Consider the following 23,722-nt stretch of genomic DNA (forward strand, 5'->3'; position numbering starts at 1 on the left):
GGATATTATGATTTTTTAGTAAAAAACCGCACTAATGTAAAGGGAGGAGGGGTTATGATCCAAGTCAAGGAAAACGTGAAGATACTCAGGCAACTGGAAACACCATTTGAAGAATCGATCTTTGCTGAGGTCGAGAAAAACTTTTTTCGGTGTAAAATAGGTGTTGTTTACAACCCACCTAGAACAAACAAATTGCAGTTCGTTAATCAGCTTCAAGATTTCTTGGAAATGAATAATTCAACATCGGAAAAGGTCCTCATATGTGGAGATTTTAACATCAATACGCTACTGGACAATCAGCTTTCAACTAGCTACATAAATAGCATCATTTCTAATGGGTTTGAAATTTTTGGTATAGAACCGACTCGCGTATCAGCAACATCATCTACATGTATCGACCACTTTATCTATAAAAATTTATCGGATGCTAGAACGAAAGTCATGCAGTATGAAGAAACTGCTGATCATTATCCGATCCTAATCATCTGGCCAGTGAAACAAATATCTTCAGATTCTATATACACTTTTAGAGATACCAATTTTCTAAAAAAGAAATCAAAGCTGAGTTTTTTTCTCAAAAATTTAAAACTATCATTCGAAGCGAATGAAAATAGGATTCTACTAATGGAAGATCCCGAGCAAGCCTTTGACAGCTTTCAATCTATCTTTGAAAAAGTGTTAAACCGATATGCGCCAATCAAGAAAATTAACCCTGGCAAGAAACCACATCCACCATGGTTCAACAACGCGTTAAAAAATCTTAGAACAAAGAGGAACAAAGCCCACAGAAACTGGAAAAAAACACTGAAAATAGTACTTTATTGAATACTTTTACTAATCTAAGAAAAAAATTCGAACAAGCGGTCAAAATGAATAAACGAAAATTTTATTGGAATAAATTTAAGAATTGTATTGGTGACTCAACAAGACAAACATATAAATTACTTAATGAGCTAAATGGAAAATCTATATCTCGTTTGAAAGTGCCCATTCTTGAATCATGCCAAAAACTAAATGATAATCCAACTGAAAAAGATGTAGCAAATAGATTCAATGATTTTTTCATCAACATTGGTGAAAACTTGAAAACAGATATTTCAAATGTAACTCCACCTCCAGTACCTAAATTAAATTGGTCAATGTTTCTATACAGAACAACGCCATCAGAAATCAACGATATTATTTGTCAATTAGACAACAAATCAACATCCGGGGATGACTATATTAACAATCAAATAGTGAAAGCATCTAAAAACGTTACTTCCCCATTTCTATCGTTTCTAGTCAACCTTTCTTTTGAAAAAGGCATATTTCCTTCTGCTTTGCGTAAAGCAAAAGTAATTCCTGTTCATAAAAACAATTCCCGATTAGATGAAAATTATTACCGGCCAATCTCTTTACTTATTGTATGAAGCAAGGTATACGAAAGAACAATGTATAATCGAATCTACGCATACATGGAAAAATTCGGTTTTTTGTATAGCAAGCAATTTGGGTTCAGATCAAAACATAGTACAATAGAAGCAGTTGTTGAGCTAACTGAAAAAATAAGACTTAAAAACTCGTTAAGGAGGCTTATAGTTTTTTCCTTGATTTAAGAAAAGCTTTTGATACTCTTGATCATGAAATACTTCTGACGAAACTTGATGCATATGACATTAGAGGCAATTGCTTAAAATGGTTTAGGTCCTTCCTCAACGATCGACAACAACGAGTTGAAGTAAATGGTGTTTCTTCAGATTGGAAAAAAATAAAATGCGGCGTCCCACAAGGATCGATTTTAGGACCGTTGCTTTTCCTTATATACATTAATGATTTGCCCGTGACATGTAAAACAGCAGAAGTAATCTTATTTGCAGATGACACCAACATAACTGCTATAGGCTGCCAGATTATAGATATTAAAGATGATCTTCGTCATCTTGACCATTGGTTACATGGAAATAAGCTAATTATAAATAATGATAAGACAATACAAATGAACATAAAAAGTATTTCCAATTCAAAATTCACACTTAATTGCTCAGAGGTGATTAATAAACCTGTTTGTAAATATCTAGGTTTATATATTGACTATAAATTATCATTTCGAAGACATATCGATTCGGTGAAAATGAGGCCCGGAAAACAATGCGCGATTTTATCGAAACTAAGACATTATGCGCCACGAAACCAATTGCTTGAATACTATAGAAGTAATGTGGTTCCTATCATTCAATACGGAATTCTGATATACGGTTGTTGTAGCTAAAGTTCGCTTGAATGTTTATTTCTACTGCAAAAGAAAATTCTTGAATTCATCTATTTTCGAAAGCGTAGCGATAGTTCTCGTGATATTTTTCTAGAGAATAAATTCTTATCGGTGTTTGAAATTAATGTTTACGAACTACTAAAGTTCGTGCTTCGTGCTGTCACAAAGTCTCTCTCTCAGAGTTTTTTAAACAATATGTTCTCCTTTGAAAAGAAAACAAGGGCCACGAGACTGTCGAAAACAAAACTATTAGCTGAACCCATATGTAAGAAAAAAATCGATCGGTTTTCCATTCGATATCGTGCTACCAAGCTTTTCAACCTTCTCTCAGCGCAAAAGTTAATCCCCGAGGATATTGAAAGATAATCGAAAACAGAATTAGTAACATTTTATCATACATTTAAAACTGTATTTTTAGTGCAAAATGAAGACTTAATCGATTACATATTCAAATTATAAAAAGAAAAAATTTATTGAACCCGTGGTTACATGCTGACGGGGGCGTATTTTAAGGTTGAGGTTCTAACGCTAAAATTTGACCTTCCAGAAACTCTTAGCTTAGGAGATATGGACGATTTTAAAAAAAAATACTCAAAAACTTAGAAAAAAAAATCTAATTCGATTAAATTTTCAAATTATAAATAGAAAATTTATTGAACCCGTAGTTGCATGCTAAGGTTGTGTATCTTAAGGTTGAGGTTCTAACGCTAAAAGTTGACCTAACAGAAACTCCTAGCTTAGGAGATATGGACGATTTAAGATTTAAAAAAAAATTCAAAAAAAAATCTAAATTCATGTTTTTTCTTTTTACCGGCGGTTGCCTGCTAACGCAGGTATAATATAGGCTTCGGATTAAAATGACAGTACTTGACCGTCCAAATGCTCGTAGCTTAGGATATATGGAATGGATGAAATTGAAAATTTTCAACAAATTCAAAAAAAAAACATTTAAAAAAAATCTTTTCCTGATAGTGAAAGAAGCATGCATAGCTAGGGTAGGCGTTTGTGTGCCATATGGCCCCGTTGTCTATCCTCTCCGAGTCTCATTTTAATAATTACTTATCACGATGAATTGCCAAATTTATGTAATGAATGACCGGAGAAATTTATTCTTTCTTTCTTTTTTCTTTCGAAGCAAACATATTCTTGAAGGCTAGCAGACAGAAATTGAAAATAAATCCACTAAAATAAAAAAAAAGTTAAAATAACCACAAGCACAAAATGTTCCCCCATATGTCGTTTTGAGAAAAACACGACCAGCAACACAAATACCGGCATTGATTAGGTAATCGGCAACATTAATCGAGCGATAATTAAGCCGACAACATTTGCATAAAAGCCCATGGAGCTGAGAACAAAAAATGCTTTCATGAACAATTTTGAGCTATATAGGGAAAACAGATTTTTTTTTGTGTGTTTGCGGAAGATGAAGGACAGAAGAAATAATTTTTCCCTTCAAAAGACGCAAAATTAGGTCAAAAAGCCGATAAAATAACTGAAACAAATTCGGCCGAACAAATTCAAGCCAAAAAATTAAAGAAAAAAGAAACTTTGCAACGCCAGAGTTAGTAGTTTAACAGAAACAAGTCAAAAAAAATTACAACTGCTTCAAATGCTTGCTGCACAAAAAGCCAAAAAATGCTTGCAACACAAAAATCAATAACAATTGCACAAAAATGCTTATTGCTTATATAAAGTTGGCGATAGGCCAATTAAGCCGACAAAACACAAGCAGACAAACAATAGGCCGAAGATAATTTGAAACAGAATATTTTCAGTTTACAAAAAAAACAGGTCTTGGCCGGATTTGAACCTAGGCCCATAAAATTTCCAGGCTTGGGCACTAGCTCTAGACTAAGTGTACCGGAGAAGCTAAAAGAATGAAAAATATATGCCCGTATTTGAGAAAACTGGAGCAATGTTTTTTTTATTCCCCAAGAAAATCTAAAAACTTAAATCTGCCTTCGAAACTGGAAGTCGATCACGTTTTTCTTGTAATTTTTGCACTTCTTATGTTCTATAGCGAAGTTCTCCTTCCTTCCAGGACAGGAAACAAACTGAACTTAAAGAAATTAAATGTCAAACCGCGAAAAATCAAACTCGAGTATGAACAAATTTTTCCTAAATAAGAAAATACAAAAATCACTAGGACCTTAATAAGTTTTTTCACTACGTTCATTCACACTTAAAAAAATTCAAAAATCAACCTCGTTTAGACGATCTATCAAAAATATCAACTCACTTTGCACTCAGGACAGCAACAATCAAATGCCATTCTACATATTCCACAGTTGTCATCATTGGCAATCCATTTCCAAACGGCAATGGCATGCCACTTTTTAATGCGCAATTTCATCAAATCTGAAAAAAATCCAGCATTAAGGGAAGCTTACAAAATTGCAACCACTATATCAGCCTATTTTTTCATATTCTAAAACTTAAATTCTGTATTTCAAATATCATCTAAGTTTTAGCATTTTCATTCTGATTTGCTAGTTTATCTTTGTACTCTGAGAAAATTTTGGGCGCATTGCCTGTTCGCCTCCAATAGACAACTTTCATTCTATCAGCCAGACCAGAGAATGAGTCCAGTGCCGGTCTCACGTCCAGGAGAGCAGCTGTGTTATTTTTGGCCTCTTCGTCTGGGGCGCTGTAGTAATCAATTACATACCTAACTTCTTTACCACACCTGTTGACTACCCAGTCATGTCTGTCAAAAGGAAGCTCATAACCCATCCAAGATCGGACTCTGGCTCTCGGTGTAAATTTCTTGGCATTGCCCGAGAAGCTTTTCAATGTTGGAAATTTGCAGTCTTCATAATGCAGCGCTTCCCACTTGAGAATTTCCTTCCAGGTATCCTCATTATTTTTGTTATGCATCTAAAATATCAGTTATTTGAGAGCCGAACTTCATGATAAAACTTTCTAGTAACCAAAAATTGTTTTGGGGTAGTATTATTATTTTGTGCTATGTTTTTCTCTTACGTTAATGATTGCTGTCATTACATTTGGGTTCAAGTCATCTTTATCAACTTTCCAGCCTTTTCTGATCATTGCATTATAGAACATTTGTTCGGAAGGGTAAACCCATTTGTCTTCTTCGGGACTTTCAGACGCCCTGGGAATAGTCGAAACTTCTCTTTCTGTCGACAGAGGAATTATTTGACCGGGTGCTGGCAGCTGATTCGGAGGCGGCATCATATTTCGGGTATCAACAGATTTCATTTGACTCGTCGACCACGCAGCTGAATTCGATAAAACCTCTTTCGGAGGCTGATCGGACGAAAAACCCATGGGACAAGAAGCTTTACTTTCACTACCCGGGCCAATTGAAATTGGATATGATTTGCTCGAAGCACTACCCATTGCTAGCTCTGCAAAAGATGAGGAAAATTACATAAAGCAGCTTAAAGAAAAAAATGAAACTTTATTCATTACATTAAAAAATTGAAGAATTAAAATCAAGTGAATGAACATTTGCTAAAACAAAAATTGTAACATTCGCCCGGAAGATACATATCGACGGATAACAAAACTAAGTCTTAAGACGACTGGCTAGCGTCTAAACAGAGCTTTGCATGTTTTTCACCGTCTCTACCAAGCCAGTACTTTTCGGTGGTCTTTCTTACATCAGGCTGACAAAAACGTTACTGTTCTCCGGCTTCGACCAGAACGCTCAAATTAACTGAATTACATGCAAAAATAGTGAGCTCATGGCTGGGTCTCAGTATCCCCAGACCACGAGGTCACTCCTAAAAACAGGGCTACTACTTATCATATTACTATTGTTTTTGTTCAGTAGATAAAAATCATCATCTCCATCGAAGATGGATCAACCCTTTCCCCCAACTCCTAGCACCTCATCCTTGTCAAAACTAATCAAAATATCAGTTAAATTCAAGTCAGGACATGACAGGATGCTAAAAGTTTATGTGAGTTAATAAAAGTTTCCGTCCCGAGACCCTTCCGGATTCTTGAATCCGCCGAATCAAGCTCCTTACTCTTGATTTCTTGCTAATCCGGAAGGCTGGTTCTCACCCTTCACCGTTGTTGGCAACGGCCTTGCAACTATTGTAGCAGCACAATAGTTGCAACTCGGAGCGTTCTCTGCTATTCTGTAGTTCGTTGTCGTTTTCCAATCTCGATTTTCGTACTGTTCGCAATCGCAGATAAAAGTTGTTCTGTTTTTTACTCGCTTTTTTGTTAAAATGGCCGTTTCAGCATTTCTCAGAAATGTGACGTCATCATTCGAATTTTTAAAAATTTAAAATACTAGAATATTCTAGCCCTCACCGTTTGGCTAAACGTTCCAATAACGTCGCTAATCCTTCGAAATCATCAACTCGGAAGGCTTACTGCTCAAAATTCGAATCCTGCATAAATTGTATTTTGGCCATTCTGGTCGAATGTCACATACTCCCCGGACAGTCCGGTCAATGTCCTCATTGAATCGCGCAATGTTCTAAATGGTTACAGTGTCATCGAACAGAATTTACAAAATGCACGAAATTACTTTTATCTACGTCACATCGACTCACTGCAGAATATAAATGGCATCATACTACATCACTATAGCCTTCAAATTCTTTCATTAATCTGCACATTGAGGATATGACTTAAGATAAAACATATTTTCTGACTTCCAGTGTCAATGTCCCGATTGAAACTTTTTCTCCTAGATTTAAAAGGTGTTGGCTTGCAGGACAGTCCTGCCAACCAACAAGCTAAAATTATCCTACTATGCTCCTTCCCTTCGGAAATCTTGCTTGTCTATTGTCCTGAGTATTAAAACTAAGAAACTTTGTGGTTAGAAAGAACAATGCAACAACCTCCCTCCTCAAGAAGTTACTCAAGTTTTTCATGTCACCACAAAGTTATCAGTCTTCCTAAGTGATTAAAAACAATCATGCAGGCTGGAATATTTAAATATACTCTTCCCTTAAGCCTTTCTAAATAAATAATAAGTGAGTGTCTCTAAAGCCACTTCAACTAAAACCAAAATGCAAATTTATAAATGCAACAATTTCAAAACTCAACTAAATGTTTCAGTTTTCAATTACAACTTGGTTGCTTGGTTTCTCACTTGAGTTTTTCACACACATAAAACAATTCTGAGTTTTAACTTTTCTCCATCATCCCTTTGTTTTCTTCTTTTTTCGTCGTTTAGAAGTTCTAAAACTTCTAAATTCTTCTAATTTTCTTTCTTGCTGCCTCTTGTTTTCTCGACCATTCGTCAATGCTCCATTTCCTCCTCCTGTGACACTGACTCCGCACTCTCGGTTTCCGTGTCTTGTAGCACGTCATTGACTATCCTGACGCTGTTGGAAGCCGTCCTCCAACACTTCTGCTCTTCCACCCTCTGTTTACAGCAAGGTAGGGGATCCACGTTTGATTCTCTGTTTCTACAGAAGCTGTTGTGGAGACACAACGTCACGTTTCTCTCCAAATCTTCTTTCAGCATCTCTGCCTTCTCATTTCCACTACGCTCGCTCGTCCTGGAAATTCTTTTCACAGCGGTGGTCACTGCATTCCGATGGGTCACGAAAGCTCGCTTGAAAGCTCCTGCCCCAATGTCCAGCTGATATTCACTGTACACTCTGCCATGTTTCGACATATGCTTTTTCGCATACTCGTACAACCATGCAGTCATGTTAGCTCTGAACCATGGCATCAATCGTTTTCTTGCCCATATCTTCTTCACTTCCATCGGAATGTTTAGAACTTTGCACATTGTCTCAAAAAGATCTAAATCTTTTAGACAATCTAATTTCTGCAATTGTTCTCTCGTCGGTGCCTCCTGTCTATTATTTTCTCTCACATGAGCTTCCAGCCATCGTATCGCCATCATAACTCCCACTATCACTATTGTTATGGGCTGTGATGAATCTGGTAAACCCATGGAGAGCAGCTCTCCAGAGTCCCAGATCAACACCAAATTACTACGCTTGGGATACCACCAGGTCTGCAGCAAGCAGTGGCAAGGAAATTCGTCATGTGTCAACATGATGCTCCTCCAATTGCGTTTTCCTGAAGCTTCCAGCAATGGTTCCACTTCCATCATCACTCGGTGGATTTCATCATTCTCATCTACTGCATTGTAATCTGTGACAGTTGATCCTCTCTGTTTCTGTTTTTCAAAGTCACTGAAGTTCCCGCTCACATATCCCATGAACTTCTTTCCTAGTATTGACTCCAACTCCTCTTTGGTTCTCTCTGGAACTGCTGAGAACATCTTACATAGTAACTCGTAAGACTTTTCAGACATTCTCGCCAATCTCACGCACTTTGGCACTGAGAAAGCTTGATCCACGATCGTTCGTGTACTCTTCACGTCCACAGCCACGAAATGTACAGGGTATCTGCTCTTGCACATTGGAGCCAACGTTGAACCCACCAAATATCGTGCCCCTGATGGTCTACAATAAGTTTCGCTGTGTCTGATGTTCATCTCCGTTTCGATTGCTTCCCTCCATTTTCCTATATACTTCTGCTCAGTCTGCAGAACTCCTGGGAATACTTCTACGCTGATGGCTGTGACCATCTCATGTTTCTGTTCTAGATTCAATAGTGACTCTAAATAACCAAACATGCTGTAGAATCCTAGTGCTGTCACTAGATTCACATCGGTTCCTCCATGGCAATCTGCTATCAGTTCCGTTTCCGTTCTTGCTTTCATCACTACATTTCCAAACAATACCGTCAACTGCTTGTGTTGTTTCTCCAGGGTTTTCACACAGTCTAGACTTCCACAAACGTGACCCTCTAGTCCACAGACTTCCGCCAGACAGCTACCAGGTTTAACCCAGTCTTCTGGTCCCCAGCCAGGCAACTCCACTCTATCTTCTCCGTTGCTCTTAGAGGCTGTTATCATCACATTATATATGATGTTGAGGTCACGCAGGTTACAGTCCGCATTCAGTTCCCTCTGTATGTCCTGTGTCGCCCGTAATATTGAGTCAGCGTTGGGACTAGGACACCACGATGGCTTCATCAATTCCCACACTGCCATCAAGCTCGTTCTCAGTAATTCATCTGAGAATCCCAACCCAAATTCCACTCTCTTGTCGGATTTTGGTACTGAAGGTGCAGTCACCTCTTCTTCCAAGACCAATCCCAATTTGGCCTGTGGATTGTTAACGCTCTTAGTCGTCACAATTCTGGACGTCCAGAATCTTAGTAACACCGCCTGCTCATAATCAAAGAAGCAATCACGTATGTCTTCACTCAGGAAAGGATTGTACGCTATCCCTATGATCCCGGATACATAGCTATATGGCTTCTTCTTGATCGGTCCACAGTATTCACTGGATTTCGGCAATGCTCCCATAGATTCTTTAGTGAGCCTCAACTCCTTGTTTGAGAATCTCCTGATCTCGTCTATCTTTTTCATGGGTTCCAATTCTTCAGGTTCTTTCATGTTCACCCTCATCGGTTTACTTTGCTGCATATCCAGCATTGCTAGTAAGAACATGGCTTTCGTTCGCTCACAAGTGCTTAATGCAGGTACTGAGATCTGCAGGTACTGCAGATAGCACATTAAGCACATTTAACACAAGTGCTTAATGCAGGTACTGAGATCTGCTCTATCAGGAATCGAATGAAACAGAGAGCGTCTCTCCGCTTTGCACACGCTACTGCTGCTCCCTCCTGGACTATCAGATCCCTCAGATTCGTCATAAGGAAAACTTTTTCCTCCTTTGATCTCTTCCTTTCTTCCGAATCATATTCTTCGCGAGTCAGTCCCATCATGCACCAGGCGAGCCTGAGTTGTAATTCTGTCCTTACGTAAGGTACTGCCACGAGAGCATGTATTCTTGGCGTAGTCCTCATTTCTTCTTCGAAATACCTCAATACTACTGCTTTCCATGGAAGGCTCACTAACTGCTCGATCGTCTCCGCCTCTACGTCAGACGACGCCAAAGTTCCATACGCCTTCTGCTTGAGGGTGGTGCCTTGCAACATCATTTCCAGATAACCCTCCATGGCTTTTTCGTCTTCCAGGGCCACTACATACCCTCTAGCCGAGTTCCGGTATTCCAACATCTCCATGTATCCACCGGTGGGTTCATCTATCGACACTGTCTCCGACACTGTTAGTCGGTTGTATTCCACTGGTGTCAGTTGTCCTGCAACACTCCCTTTTCCATGATTCATGGGAGATGGTTTGAAGTCCCTCATTTTACTCTCTCCACATTGACTGAGTATTTCCATTTCTAAAGTTGCTCCAGTCAGAGTGCGGTCACTCCTTTTGGATTTATAACCGGTTGACTTTATCCCCGCCATGAGAATGGGTGGCACCATCGCTATATCAGTTAATATTCTATCTGTGCCAGACAATTGATAATCACCTTGCCCCAAATCCATGACTTCCTCGACTCGTTTTCTTTTCGCTGAGTTACCAGCTTTCATCGATATTTCCGAATCCACTTTCGTCTTTCCAATCCTCCTCGGCATCACTCTGCTGCCTAACTTCATTTTCATCGCATTGATTTTATCAATCACCATTTTCGATCGCATCGTTCCTCTCCTGATCCTTGACAGGTACACCACCTCTCCTTCATTATCCTGCGGTGTCATCTTGATGGGAGACTTCGCTTCACTCTCATCAGTGGCTGAGTCGATCAATAACTCACTCAGTCTCCCTTCACACTCATCAAGCTTGTCAAGTACTTCTCTCATCAAGGGTTGATTGAGACCTGTTTTGAGAATGGACTGGGTCCCATAGCTCTGAATCACAGTCCAGACTTCTTCCATGAACGCCACTCTGTCCAGCTTACATCCCGTCCTACTCTCGTGGTCTCGGTGATGTACTTCCCATTCTTCTTCGGGTAGCGTTCCCAAGAAAGGTACTCTGGCTGAGGCCTCTATTCTTCTCCTCCGAGGTGATTCCATGAGGATTCTCTGATCGTTATTTCTTGTATTGCCAGGAGAGCTGCTCTCCGGCAAATTCCGTTTCATCTCCTCAAAGGCTGACGGAGGTTCCAGTGTCGAGATGCCTTCATCCGCTGGCTCAGTCGTTTCCAACGTGTCTGCATTATTCTCAAGATCACTGAAGATATTGAAATCCAGGCTGGATGTTCCTCCTGTCGATGCCCTGTCGTCCTCCCCACCAGCTTGATCTTGTTGCATGGGTTCTTCAGTCTGACGGTTTCCACCCTGTCCGTCATCTCCTTCTGACTTGTCCCTATTCGAGTTCGATGGTCCTTGTTTGTCATTGTCAGCTTCTTCCTGGAATCTCGGTGTGAGCAATGTACCGGCTGATTTATCTTCCTCTTCTCCATGGACCACTTTGATTTCTTCGCAGCCGAAGGGTGCTAGGAAAATTCTCGTCTGCAATACTCCCGCAGCTTTCATCTCTTTTCTCACACTGGTCAAGATTACTGAGGCTTCAGGCAATTCAGTCCTGCCTCTCATCCTCATTGGAGCTAAGCCTAGTCCCCTCCATTCCTCATCAAATCCTTCAGGCTTGGGAGTAGCGGCGTTGCTTATTCGCCTTCTCGTCGCTTGATCCGTGTACGCAAATCGTGTGTACTGTAACACGGCGGCATTCCTCCCCACGAAGTATGGATCCATCGTCGCCGAGAAATTCCCTACTCTCCTTTCATTGGTTTCGAATGCTCTCAACCTAGGAGTTTGTACTACGGAGACTGCTCCGAGCAACATCCTTCTTATCAGAGGGAATTCAGGGATTGCCTCGGGTAGCTTCTTGTAATCGCCCCAGTCCTTCGTCTCTTCTCTCACCTTGTGATACGCTGCTGTGAGACGAGGCACTCTGGTCATTTCACCATTCGTTTTGTCATAGGGCCTCAGATTCCAAAGCTTTGGAAACACCTCGATGTGCCCTCTTTCTACTTCTCCCATGCGGTCACAGAAGTGATCGTCAAAATTGATGACTGTCATCTCTGGCTCCGATATTTTCGCAAATAACAGATCTTCACTCATGAGCTCTCGCAATGCGTGCTGCTCACACCAGTTCAGTGTACTACCGTCCACTGCCGATATGAGGTTCAGGTGCAACACCGACCTCCTATATGCTTCCACTTTAACGTCAGGGAACGCAAAGGTGACTGCTGGTCCATAGATCACTGTCACGAACTCCGTGACTCCTCTGATCAGTGCCAAGGGATCGATTCTCATAGCTAAGCTCAAATCTGTTAACAGCGGCATGCCTCCAACATGTCGTCTAACATCTTCCTCTCTTTCAATTGTCTCGTCTTCTCCGGTTCCAAAGCGATTTTGCTGCAAGAGATACTGGATAAGAGTGTGTCTCAGATCTCTTATTTTGTTCCACGAGTCTGTGGATTTCTTCATATCCAGATTCCTCACTCTCTCTTTCATCTGCTCTGGACAACGTGCCAGTTTCATCAGTCCTCCCAAGTTTCCGTGGGTTATTGCGATCAATGTCAGAAGTCCATCTAGTCGCAGGTTCTGTATTCCATCCGTAAGCAGTATCACCGGTCCTTTCACGAAATTCTCCGCTCCAAATGTCACAAACAGGGCTATTAATTCCACTATCGATACTTTCACTACCGCTTGGAGGAATTCCTTTATCAAGTAGTGCGAGACTTTCGGGTAGACTTTTGCCAAGAAGGACGCGGTCCATCCGGCTCCCAACCCTTCTAGCATGCTGTCTGTCCTTTCAAATCCCTCCTGTCCTTTCACTTCCTGGGTCCAGAAGATTTCCAGAGTAATCTGACACATTCTGTTCACGAACTCAGCTGTCTTTTCTCCGGCATTTTCCGCCAGGTTCACCTCCTTCAACAAGTAGGCGTGTATCTTAGTGATCATTACTGGGCCTTGCTGAAAAGCATCTGCACCCAATGCCGCTACTCTCGGATTCAGGTGTAGCCACTGGTTTGCTTCCGGCTTGGTTCTCAGCACCATCGCTTCCAGATGAGCTCTCGTCTCCAGTGAATTTTTTCTTCTCGTGTCTTCACTCGCCACTTCCATTGCTCGGAACCACAAGTCGTTGGACATCGCCGTGATCACTCGATGGTCGTCATCTATTCCTGGTTTCAGTTTGAGTTGCCGACTGAAGTTGGACAGTTCCAACCCCAGCACTTCGTCCAACACCAACATGTGTAACGCGTGGTCCTTGAACCCTCTCATCGCGTTTGAGATATCTGACCATACTGCCGGCAGTTCAGCCTTAAGTGGCCTCAGGTTCTCCATTTCTATCATGCGATTCGGGGCTGATATGATCACATCATATTTTCCCTCCGAAAGTAAGGCTACCATTGCATACACAAATTTCAGTCCATCCGGGAGATATGCATATCCCGGAGACAACGCAAATACTACTCTCAATGTCACTTTGTTGAATGATCCCTCCTTTGTCGCGTCTACCACTTCACCCATTGACTCCAGGATGTCTTTTATCGCGGGCCATACTGCGTTTTCTGCTGTTGCAGGATCTCTGAGCCTGCTCAGAAAACCTCTACTGTGTAGATGGTCATTGATGCCAGCAAACACAATCGTTATCGGGTTCATTTCTGTCTGCCTTTGTACCCCTATAGCCAATGACACTGATTGCAATAGGTCTAGGTCAACTGCGGCCAGCATTATGACGTCCGGCCAAAACAAAGACTTAGAGGTGTACACGAACTCTGAATTCGCTACTACCATGATTTTGGCCTTTCTCATCTCTGCTTTGTCGTAGGCGGCGAAGATGGTCTCATCTTTCTTTATCGCTGTCAATCCGCCATATCTCTGGGCATCACCATCTTGGTTCACTAGTTTTGGGTACACTCTCTCCTTCACATGACCAGGTGGTGTCGTCAATTGCCTAAATATCTTCACGTGTTGTCCAATCGGCGCTCTCGCCGTCAGGAATCTTCCTGGCCTTTCTTCACGATTCCTCTCATCATGGTTCAATCTCACATCTTGCAATGGTCTTGCATTCACAGGTCCTATTGTGTTGTTGGAGGGCAGTCCCTCCAAGTCGGCAAACCTCAAGGCCGTCGTGGAGCTGAAATTTATGCTAGCGGCTATCAACCAGTCTACGCCGGTTATCGAGTACAATCTGCTGACGGATAGCGTCGCTCCATTCAGCATCCTCCTTGCATCTTCGATGAAGCTCACTCTCTGTAGGTCCAGCTTCATTAGTTCTTCTTTGTATATATGCCAAGGAGACGGTATGGATCGCGACCACATCAATGAGCCTCTGCTCGGTCTCTCCTCTCGACTGGTACTCGTCGTCTCCGATCTAGTGTCCGATCTGGATGTGCCTGCTACTTCCTCGATTGGTTGGTTGACAGGTCCTATCCTTTTCCTAGGATGGATTGTCCTCCTCATCGGTGCTTCTCCCAACCGATCTTGTACGTCTGTTCTTCGACCTGGTTCACTGGAGCTTTGTTGCCGGTAATTTATGGCGGCTGGGACCGTACCCAAGCGTGTTTCCAGGTTAGGAGGCACAAAGGTGGTGATCACCGTATCACTCACCGTTCCCTCTTCCTTCAGCACTCCTGTGTCAAAGAGTTCTGCTTCCAGCTCATCCAACCGTTCTTGGAAGACTCGATTCAACCAAGCTTGTCCTTCGACACTGTCGAAGTGGATGCCATCTGTGGTCAGTCTGGCTTGATCCATGGCTCTCAATTCATGTTCAATGTCCATGAGGATCATTCTTCCGGCGTTTCGATTTGCTAGGTTTCTCAAGATGTTGTTCCATCTCATGACTCCCTCGTTGTGCCTTCTTCCTGATACTGTCAGGCTTCTTGTGTTCATTGGCACCGTGCAAACGGTCAGTACCGCGCAACTGAACTTCTGCCAGAGAGTAGTAAACAAACACACCATCATTGCTTCCCACAGTGCTTCCTGCTCATCTGATCCTCTGGAGATGTCATTCGTCCCAACTAAGATCATCACATTGGGTATCTTCCCTGGATTCATCAGCTCCACCATGCGATATAATTGGGCAATCGTCGCGCCTCCAAAGGCCATCACCGTGGTGACCCATGAGGTCCTCAAATTCGACAGCACTCTGACTAAGCTGTCTCCCAATATCAGGTGGGATGTCCCGAGTGGTGGTTGCTGCAGGTTCACAGCCGGGCTCCAGGTAGCTCGATTGAAGCAGGCTCTCGGATCTGTCTCCGGAACTCCCGTGAAACTATACTTCAATTGATTATTCTTCTGCACGTCTATTACACGAGACACTTTCTTCGCTGGCATCTTCCTTACTTTCCTCTCTGGGATTCTCGAGTTCCCCATGAGTGGTGTCACGTTACTCATCCCGTTACTCATCCCTTGTCTGATTACTGTCTGGGAGAGTTGTACTCTGCCCGTATCGTCAATCGTTCCATAGGGTGCAGTCACCCCGGAACCTGGTGCATTCTTGTTAGCGACCAATCGTCCAGCGGTCTCTATCAGTTTTCTCACTGTCTGTTCTACGACGGGATCACCCAAGGTGTCACTAGGATCCGGGATTGTTACTCGGTTCGTCTCTGCTGGAAGCCGTGTCTCCGTTGTTTGACTCATTTCTCGAGGTGTCAAGAGCTCCATCGGGGACTGCCCACGAGGAATATCCCTTGCAGGTATCATTTTCTCAATGGACGTCGTCAACGCCACCTGCTCCGATCGCTCTTTGTATTCCTGCCTTAAGCGTTCGATCTCTTGACCCTGCTTTTTGTTGCAGTCTTCAAACAACTTTCTCAACATTCCCCGGTCTTCCTCCATCGCCAGCATGGTCTTAGTCATATCGTTTAACTCCTTCTTCGTACTTCTCAACTGATCGTTCATCTCGTCCAGATCTTGTATGGTTTGGTTCGTCTGAACCTTCTGTGTTACTTTCGCCCCTTTTGGTGGCACAGCTGCTCTCAGTGGTGAACCAGACGAGGTCGCCTCGCTGTTCATCTCCCGATGCATTCTCGTCAGCCCAGGTTTGGGCTTGGAGGGCATTGGCATCTCACCTGGTTGGTAAGTCCTAGAACTTCCCAACCCAGGCTCATTCGCCAAGTCACTCCCTGAGAGAGCCCCGTTTCTCCACCTCATCACTCTCATGTTCGGGCGGTCTAGTACTCCTCTTTCTCCATATGCTGCCATCAACAGGACTTCCGTGGGGCGGTCCCCACGGTTGTCGTGCCCCAAGATGTTAATCAGGGCGGTCAGCAACATGACCACCTCTGGGTCCTCCAGAGCGAAGTCTCGTTCGATCAGCCGACGATAGATCGCATCTACCATCGGTCCTACATATGCCTCTGCCAGGTCCATCAATTCATCCAGGTTGAAATTGTCCATACTGTTCTTTCCAAGTTTGATTTGATTTCGATTTCAAGTTTTGACTCAAGTGAGCAATTAAATGATCAATCAGGATCTAGAAAAGAAATCACGAATGTCACACCTGTCAATTTCACCTTAACATACATCGTTAAAATTTGCTTAAAGACAGTTCAGATAAAAAGATATTTATCCTAAAATTTATTAAAATCAATTGGTTTCTAAAATTTTGGAATTCGACCTAAGATTGGACAGTCCAAACTTTGGATCTATTCCCAAGATCGTCATTTAGTTGTTCATGGTCACTAAACCCTACTTACCCATGATCTTAATAACCTAACACATAACATAACATAACGCACCTCTCACATATTACACACAACTTAGTCTTTGGCCTAACACCCTCTCGCACATCACTCAGCCTATACTTAAGTAATATTTCTTATGTAGATATACTTGTATGTTCGTATCAGAGAATATCACGTGTACAAGCGCGTACAATTCCCGAGGATGCAGTCTTCCTCTATTTGGATCGTACACTGGAAGCGAAAGCTCCTTCACGTCCATTTCCACAAGGAAGTCCCTCAGCCTCGTCAAAGACAAGACTAGATTTTCTGGGTCCACGTGTTGCTTCTCTGTCGCCCTCGTTACCAGGAAGCATAAGTACTTTCCCGGTATTTGCGACACCGCCGGGGGTAAGGCTGCTACGCCCCCTATCCCTGGTCTTTGCTTCCAAAGGAATTCCACGTTTTTATATTCCCTCTTAAAATCTGCCGCTAGCGCCGTCCTAAAACTCATGTCTGCGGTGATAGCTACCGCACATGTTCTGTTTGTGAGTATGAAATCACTGTCTGTTAGTATTATGTTACTAGAATATTCATTTGGTAAATTAAAATATGTTTCAACTACCCTGCCTATGTCAGGTTTCTTAGGTTCTTCACCTGTTTCTGCTTCTAAGTTTCCTGTTTCTCTTGCTATTCTCAATTTTTTTATTATCAAGTTTTCAGTGTGGGTAAGTCCTACCCCCACTCCCCGGACAAAAATATCCATCGGCGTTCCCGTCGATCGCATACCGGGTATTAAGTCAAGATTAGAAGCTGGAATGAGAAGTTGTCCTTCCTGGGCAGCCCAGGAAGGATCATCTCGTTCGGTCTTAATGTATTTCGCGCTTTCGCGATCTACGTCTTGAATCGTAACGCTGGTCTTTTCAGGGTCTGATGTCATTTCGTTCAGCCACTCTAAGACACGCAGGTTCGTCAGGTCTTGTTCATTTGACTGCTGTTGCTCATCGTCGAACTCCACCTCGGGTTTCGACCAGTCGTCAACCCACTCATCGTTGTGATCATCGACTATGTCAATGTCCTGTGACACTGTTATTTCCTCTAAACCCACTACTTCCTCCACTATTTTCTTTAGATCTATCCTATCCACTACAAAGTCGTCACCGTAAGGATTGTATTTCTTTCTTAGTCTCGTCCCGTCTTTCTGACGAGTCTGCATCGTGAACGGAAGATCTGGTTCCATGTTCTTGGGAACCTCTGTCTGTCGGAATCCTGCCAATCTTCCTCTGCGTAGGGCAAGGTTTCATCGTCCGCTTCGATCTGTTCGTTTGGATCCAGGTCCAATGGTGTATCCGTACCTTCCTCTACGACTTCGTTTCCATCGTTCTTCTCCCTGGTGCCTTTTTCATTGACCTCACAAGCAGGATCCATCATTAGATAATCCCCTTCTTCCATGTCTGCAGGTATACACCAGTCTTCTGTCGATGGATTGTGTGGCTTGATGTTCTCGTAGTGGGCGGCTCGGCCAGTACTCAGTCTATAAAAGCGTCCCTCTTGGTGCACCTCTGTAATCATGAAGGGTCCCCTCCACTTCTTCAGAAGCTTTTTTGTCCCTTTCGGTGGTATAACGTTCTGAAATACCCATACGTAGTCTCCCACCGAGTAAGCCTTTGCACCAGCTGCTTTCTTGTCGAATGTTTTCCTCTGCCTTGCCTGTGCCTGCTGAGTGTTTCGTCTACACAAGTCGTTCAACTCCTGTTGGCGTCTGATCACATCCCTCACGTAGACCTGTGGGGATGTTTTCTTTCCCTCATACTCTGGGTAGAAGAATGTCAAGGGTAAAGACTTCTCGTGTCCCGTCAGCATCATGTGTGGACTGACTCCAGTGGTGGAGTGTTGCGTGCTATTATAAGCTCCCATCACCTGTGGAAGGTATCTGTCCCAATCGGTCATGTACCTGGAACAATATACCCTCAGCATCGACACTAACGTCCTATTCTGTCTTTCCACTAAGCCATTCGTCTGAGGGTGGTATGTCGTGGAGTGAGCCTGAGCGACTTGTGACCGTCTCATAAGCTCTTTCGTAAGCTCGCCTACGAAAGCCGTTCCATTGTCCGATTGAAACGTCATTGGACATCCGTGTCTTGCTATCCACGTATTGATCAGGTGGTCGCATGTCTCTTCCGCCGAGGCAGTTATGCAGGGCACGGCCTCTGCATACTTCGTGAAGTGATCTATCATGACCAAGACTTGGTTGTAACCGCTGTCTGTCATGCATATCTTCTGGTGATCTATCTGCACCACCTCGTTGAATTCAGACGACTCAATTGATTGTAAAGGAAATCGCAACTTCCTAGGATCCTTGACCTGTTGGCATGACAGACATGCTGTCACCCATTTCTCGCATGCCTTTTTCATCCCAGGCCACTCAAAGCGCTTCAGGATCCTCTGATACACTTTGTCGATCCCTTGATGGCCCATCTGATCATGCGACCTGAATAATAGTTCTGTCTGATAGAGTTGCGGCAACACTATCGCGTTATATTTGTATAAGACCTTGTCTTCTTCTCTTCTCCTGCAAGCCACGATCCCGTCCTTGTTCAGATATAATCTCCCCTCCTTCTGCATGAATTATTGTCTCAGGATCCTATAGCTGTCTTCTTCCAGATCACCTTTGTCAGGTGCACCGTTTTCTATCCACCTTTTTAGGTTGCTTGTCATGCGATCATTTCTCTGCGCCCTTAGAAGGTCCGAGAGTCTGTATCTCGCCTTCAAGTACGTCTTCATGACTCTCATCTGACTGTTCAGCTCGTTGGGCTGATGTGTGTCTTCTTCCATCTTAACGCACCAAATCTTCGCCAACGGTTGTGTTTCTTGTTGAAACGGCTGAAGATCAGTCCTGACTACCTCTTTCTGCGGCAACAGGCTTATCGAACGTTTCGATACCGCTATCGTTTCTAAGTCATCCGCTGCGTTGTCAAAGACTCTTTCGCTTGGTATTAGGTAGCGATCACTGTCAGGATCCTGGTACACCTCTCTGTCCAGGTTTCTCGCCCGAGTTTCCACTAGTAGCGTGTGTATCGCCAGTTCTGACAGTTCTGATCCCGAGGTCGAATCCCTGTCTGAATAGGTGTTCATTCTCGAGCTTTCTGACTTATCATCCGTCGAAGGTGTTGTGCTGGAGACTGCACGCTCCTCCAGATCATGTCCGTATTTCCTTCGCATCCATCTGAACTCCCCGGACAAAACTTTGTTCTCTAGGTCCTGTTTCTCACCAGGAATTTTCTCGTCTATCTCGGACTCCCCGGACAAATTTCCTTGTCCCGGGTGTTGATCTTGTGATCGCTGGTTTTTCTCCTTATCCTTCTCCCCGGACAAATAGTCTTGCAGCAGATTTTGTTTTACAACTCCACCCTCTTTATCCCGGTCTACAAAGGTGACAGTTTTCTTTTGCTTGCCGCTCTCCCGTCCTTTCTGTCCGTAAGAAGTACTGGTTAAAATCTCTTGGGGTATTGAGGATACTAGTTGCTGAACTATTGTCCTACAATCCCTCTTGTTCTCTTCGTGCTGTTGTCTGGACGGCATGATCTTCACTTTCTCACTGACTGTTAGCGATGCCACTGCTGCTGTCCACTCGGGGTCATCTCTGGTCACTTCTCTTTCTAACAATCCACCCAGTATCCGCATCACTTGTGGTGTGACTTGCACCGTTTTATCCAATAATGAGAGGCTGTTTATATTCATGCGAGAGAGTTCTTGCTGTACCAGGTTCGAGCGCAGCAACAAATCCAAGGGGACCGGGTCCTCCCTTGACAGGATCTTTATCTCGGCTGCTTTCTCTACAGGTAACTCAGGATGCCCCGGAATTGGATGTCCAGACTTATCCAACCATCTCGTTAAGGGAAGCGCTTCATAAGTTTCTTTGTCCAGAAACGAGAATCCCTCCTTTACTTCCGCCTGATTGGCCTGCTTCTGCTCCAATCTTTCATAGAACTCAGTTTTCTTGCTGAGACTGTCAGCATTCTGATGTTTATCACGCATCCTATGTTCGATTATCATATGGTAGCCATCCAATCTGACTATCCATCTACCAATATAACTCTGATCCATCGAGTAGGTCTTCAACCAGGATAACGCTCTGTTGTCCACGCGTAACTTGAAGGGAGCGCTCCCCAAGTATGCACGGTACTTTTCCACGAAGGTGACTACTGCAAACATTTCTGCTTTCGGTGCGCCATATTTCATCTCTGTGTCACTCAAGACCTTGCTGCCGTATGCAATGGGACGGAGGACTGTTCTTCCGTTCCATTCTTGCTCTTGATGCAATATTCCTGAGATGGCCACCACCGATGCGTCTGTGTCAAGAACATACATGCCCTTTTCTGTAGGCATGCCCAGCACTGGCGCTTCGCACAGTTCCCGCTTTATGTTCTCGAAAGCAACTTGTGCCTCATCGTTCCATTCGAACTTTTTCCCTTTGTTGCGCATCAGCTTCTGCATCGGGTACACCTTGTCCGCGTATCCTTTTATGAATTCTCGGTAGTAATTGGCAAACCCTAGGAAGCTCATGAGCTGTGTGTCCGTTCTAGGAGCTTTCCATGTCAGCACAGCCTCTACTGCTTCTGGATCTGGCCTCACACCATGCCGGTCCACCATTCTTCCCAGGTACTTGATCGAATCCCTAAGGATTTCACATTTCGATGGTTTGCATTTCAAGCCTGCTCTTTTCATACATCCGAAGACCTCATCGAGTCGATCAATGTGATCCTCCAGGGTTGGTGTCGCTATGACTACGTCATCCACGTAGCACATCAAGAGATTCCCGTACTTTTTGGTCACTCCTGTCAAAGCCTGAGCCATCAGCCTTTGAAAGGTTGCTGTTGCATTGCACAAGCCGAAGGGCATCCTCTTCCACTGGTACAACCCCAATTCGCACGCGAATCCGGTTTTCTCCCTGTCCTTCTTCCGCAGAGGAACCTGCCAGAAGGCAGAACCCAAGTCCAATGTGGTGAAGAACTTTGCATCACCAAGTTTGGATAGGCTCTCGTCTATTCGCGGTATCGGGTACGCATCTTTAATCGTTACCGCGTTCAAGTAACGAAAGTCGCAACAAAATCTAAGCTGCCCCCCTTTCTTTTTCGCCATTACTACTCCGCAAGCCCATGGTGATTTCGAGGGTTCTATCATGTCGTATTCAAGCAACATTTCTATTTCCGCTCGGCACGCTTCCGATTTATGTGGCGTCATTCGCCTTGCGCCTTCCCTATGGGGAACGGCGCCCTCTTCTAGTTCGATTTCGTGTTCGACGAAATTACAGCAACCGATGTCCGCCTTATGTTTTGAAAATACTTCGGCGTTCCGATCTAGGAGGTCCCGCAATTTTTCAAAATCTCCCTCACCTATTTTTCCTTTTAAATGTTCTATTTCTGGCAAAACCGGTTTGTCAGAATCTAGTTCATATGACGAGGGGCGTTCCGGAAAATTCGAGCAGCTTGATAAGCCGTCGTCCGTTTCGGATTTCATTGAAAACAATTTACGAATAGATTTTAATTCATTAATTCTCTTTAAGATTTTATCTTTATTTGCATGATAAGGACAGTCTTTCACACTATATTTCTTCAAGTTTTGTGTCTCTTCATAGTCGGTCCTCATCGGCAATGCGTAACCAAGCTTCTTTCCACGCTGGATTGAAACCGTGGTGTCCAGTGTGTTCAACAACACACTGACACACAGTCCGTTTCGCGTTACCGAGAAGCTCCGGCCTAAAATCACCGAACTCTGACTATTTGGATTCGGTACTAAGCAAACCTGTTTACTATCACTTAACGAATTTAAATTTCTCATTCTAAAAATCGCTACTACAGCTTGTCCTGGTTGTAACTTTACTTTTCTATCCAAAAAAACTGGTACCTTATTTTCATCTGTTATTATCCTATTAATGGGTCTCTTAACATACTTTCGGTCCGGGTTTCTAATCCGTATTAGACCGTTGTTCAAGTCAATCATCACGTCAAAATTCCTGACAAAATCTCTGCCCAAGATGAATTGGTCGGCGTCGTCCAGATTCTCTACCACCAGGAAGCTCATCCAAAGGTTCCGTCCTCCCATGTGAAGGACCGTCACCGGTGTTCTTCCGGCTACGTAGATAGCTCCTCGATTTGCAGCGGCTAGTCGGAGATTCGTAGGAATCAAATCTTCCCGCGTGAAGCCCATTCTCTCCCAGGTTTTTATCGGCATCGCACTCACCACCGCGCCTGTGTCCAGAAGCCCTGTGACTCCGATTTTTGTTCCGTTGGTGTCAAGCAGGTGTGCTGTCACATCTGCTTCATATCCAATATGTACCGCGTCTTGTTCCATCATGGCGTCATGGCCTATCCTGCGGACTTTGAGTTCCTCTTCACCCAAATAGATCTGCCCCATTTGGTCATCATCTGTTGTTATGTAAGTCCTGGTGTAGATGCTGATTCCATCCACGTTCAGCATTATTTGATACGACCCATAGACCTCCAAGTAGCGTCCATGAAGTTTCTTCATGCGAGGGCCACCCGTCGTTAGTAGTGCTCGCACAGCTCTCGACTCAGTGCGTGGCTCCACCTGCCTCAGATAATCTGCATATGTGTCCAAATGCATTAAAGTGAACTCTGATGGTTCACTCAAATTTCTTATTACCTGGTGTCCAGCCACTGAGATTATCGACTGTATCTTCTTTCCCTGCGGCGCCATGCCGAACCTCTTACCGGAGATCACTTTAAGTTTCATATCTAAACTGCTTGGTGTTTTCGTCTCTTCGAACTCCGTTGCCTCGAAGGTATTCAGTTGCTCCTGAAGCTTTTCATTTTCCAGTTCAAGTTTCACTTTTTGTTCGATCTCTTTCGTCACCAATTCCTGCTGTACTCTATTTAAAGCATCCTTTGCGGCTGCCTTATAATCGATCTTGAAGTCATCGGCCGCAGTTGCTGGTTCCGGTTCACGTGCTTCT

General features: G+C 43.5%; 3 protein-coding genes across 3 annotated transcripts in view; all 3 read right to left on the reverse strand.

Annotated features, from left to right (window-relative positions):
* LOC134855194 (dnaJ homolog subfamily C member 10-like) overlaps positions 1-23,722 on the reverse strand; it is a 434,156-nt gene that overhangs the window by 397,574 nt on the left and 12,860 nt on the right. The gene's annotated exons all lie outside the window — the stretch shown is intronic.
* LOC134855193 (dnaJ homolog subfamily B member 9-like) overlaps positions 1-23,722 on the reverse strand; it is a 427,207-nt gene that overhangs the window by 390,618 nt on the left and 12,867 nt on the right. The window lies entirely within an intron of this gene.
* Positions 4,676-5,621, reverse strand: LOC134855347 (holocytochrome c-type synthase-like). Its single transcript, XM_063871846.1, has 2 exons — positions 5,237-5,621; positions 4,676-5,131 (listed from the first exon to the last, which is right to left on the reverse strand). Exons 1-2 carry the CDS (start codon positions 5,615-5,617, stop codon positions 4,715-4,717), a joined length of 798 nt encoding a protein of 265 aa, XP_063727916.1. The 5' UTR covers positions 5,618-5,621; the 3' UTR covers positions 4,676-4,714.

Source organism: Symsagittifera roscoffensis, chromosome 10 (assembly GCF_963678635.1).
Source record: "Symsagittifera roscoffensis chromosome 10, txSymRosc1.1, whole genome shotgun sequence".
Classification (NCBI taxonomy): Eukaryota; Metazoa; Xenacoelomorpha; order Acoela; family Convolutidae; genus Symsagittifera; species Symsagittifera roscoffensis.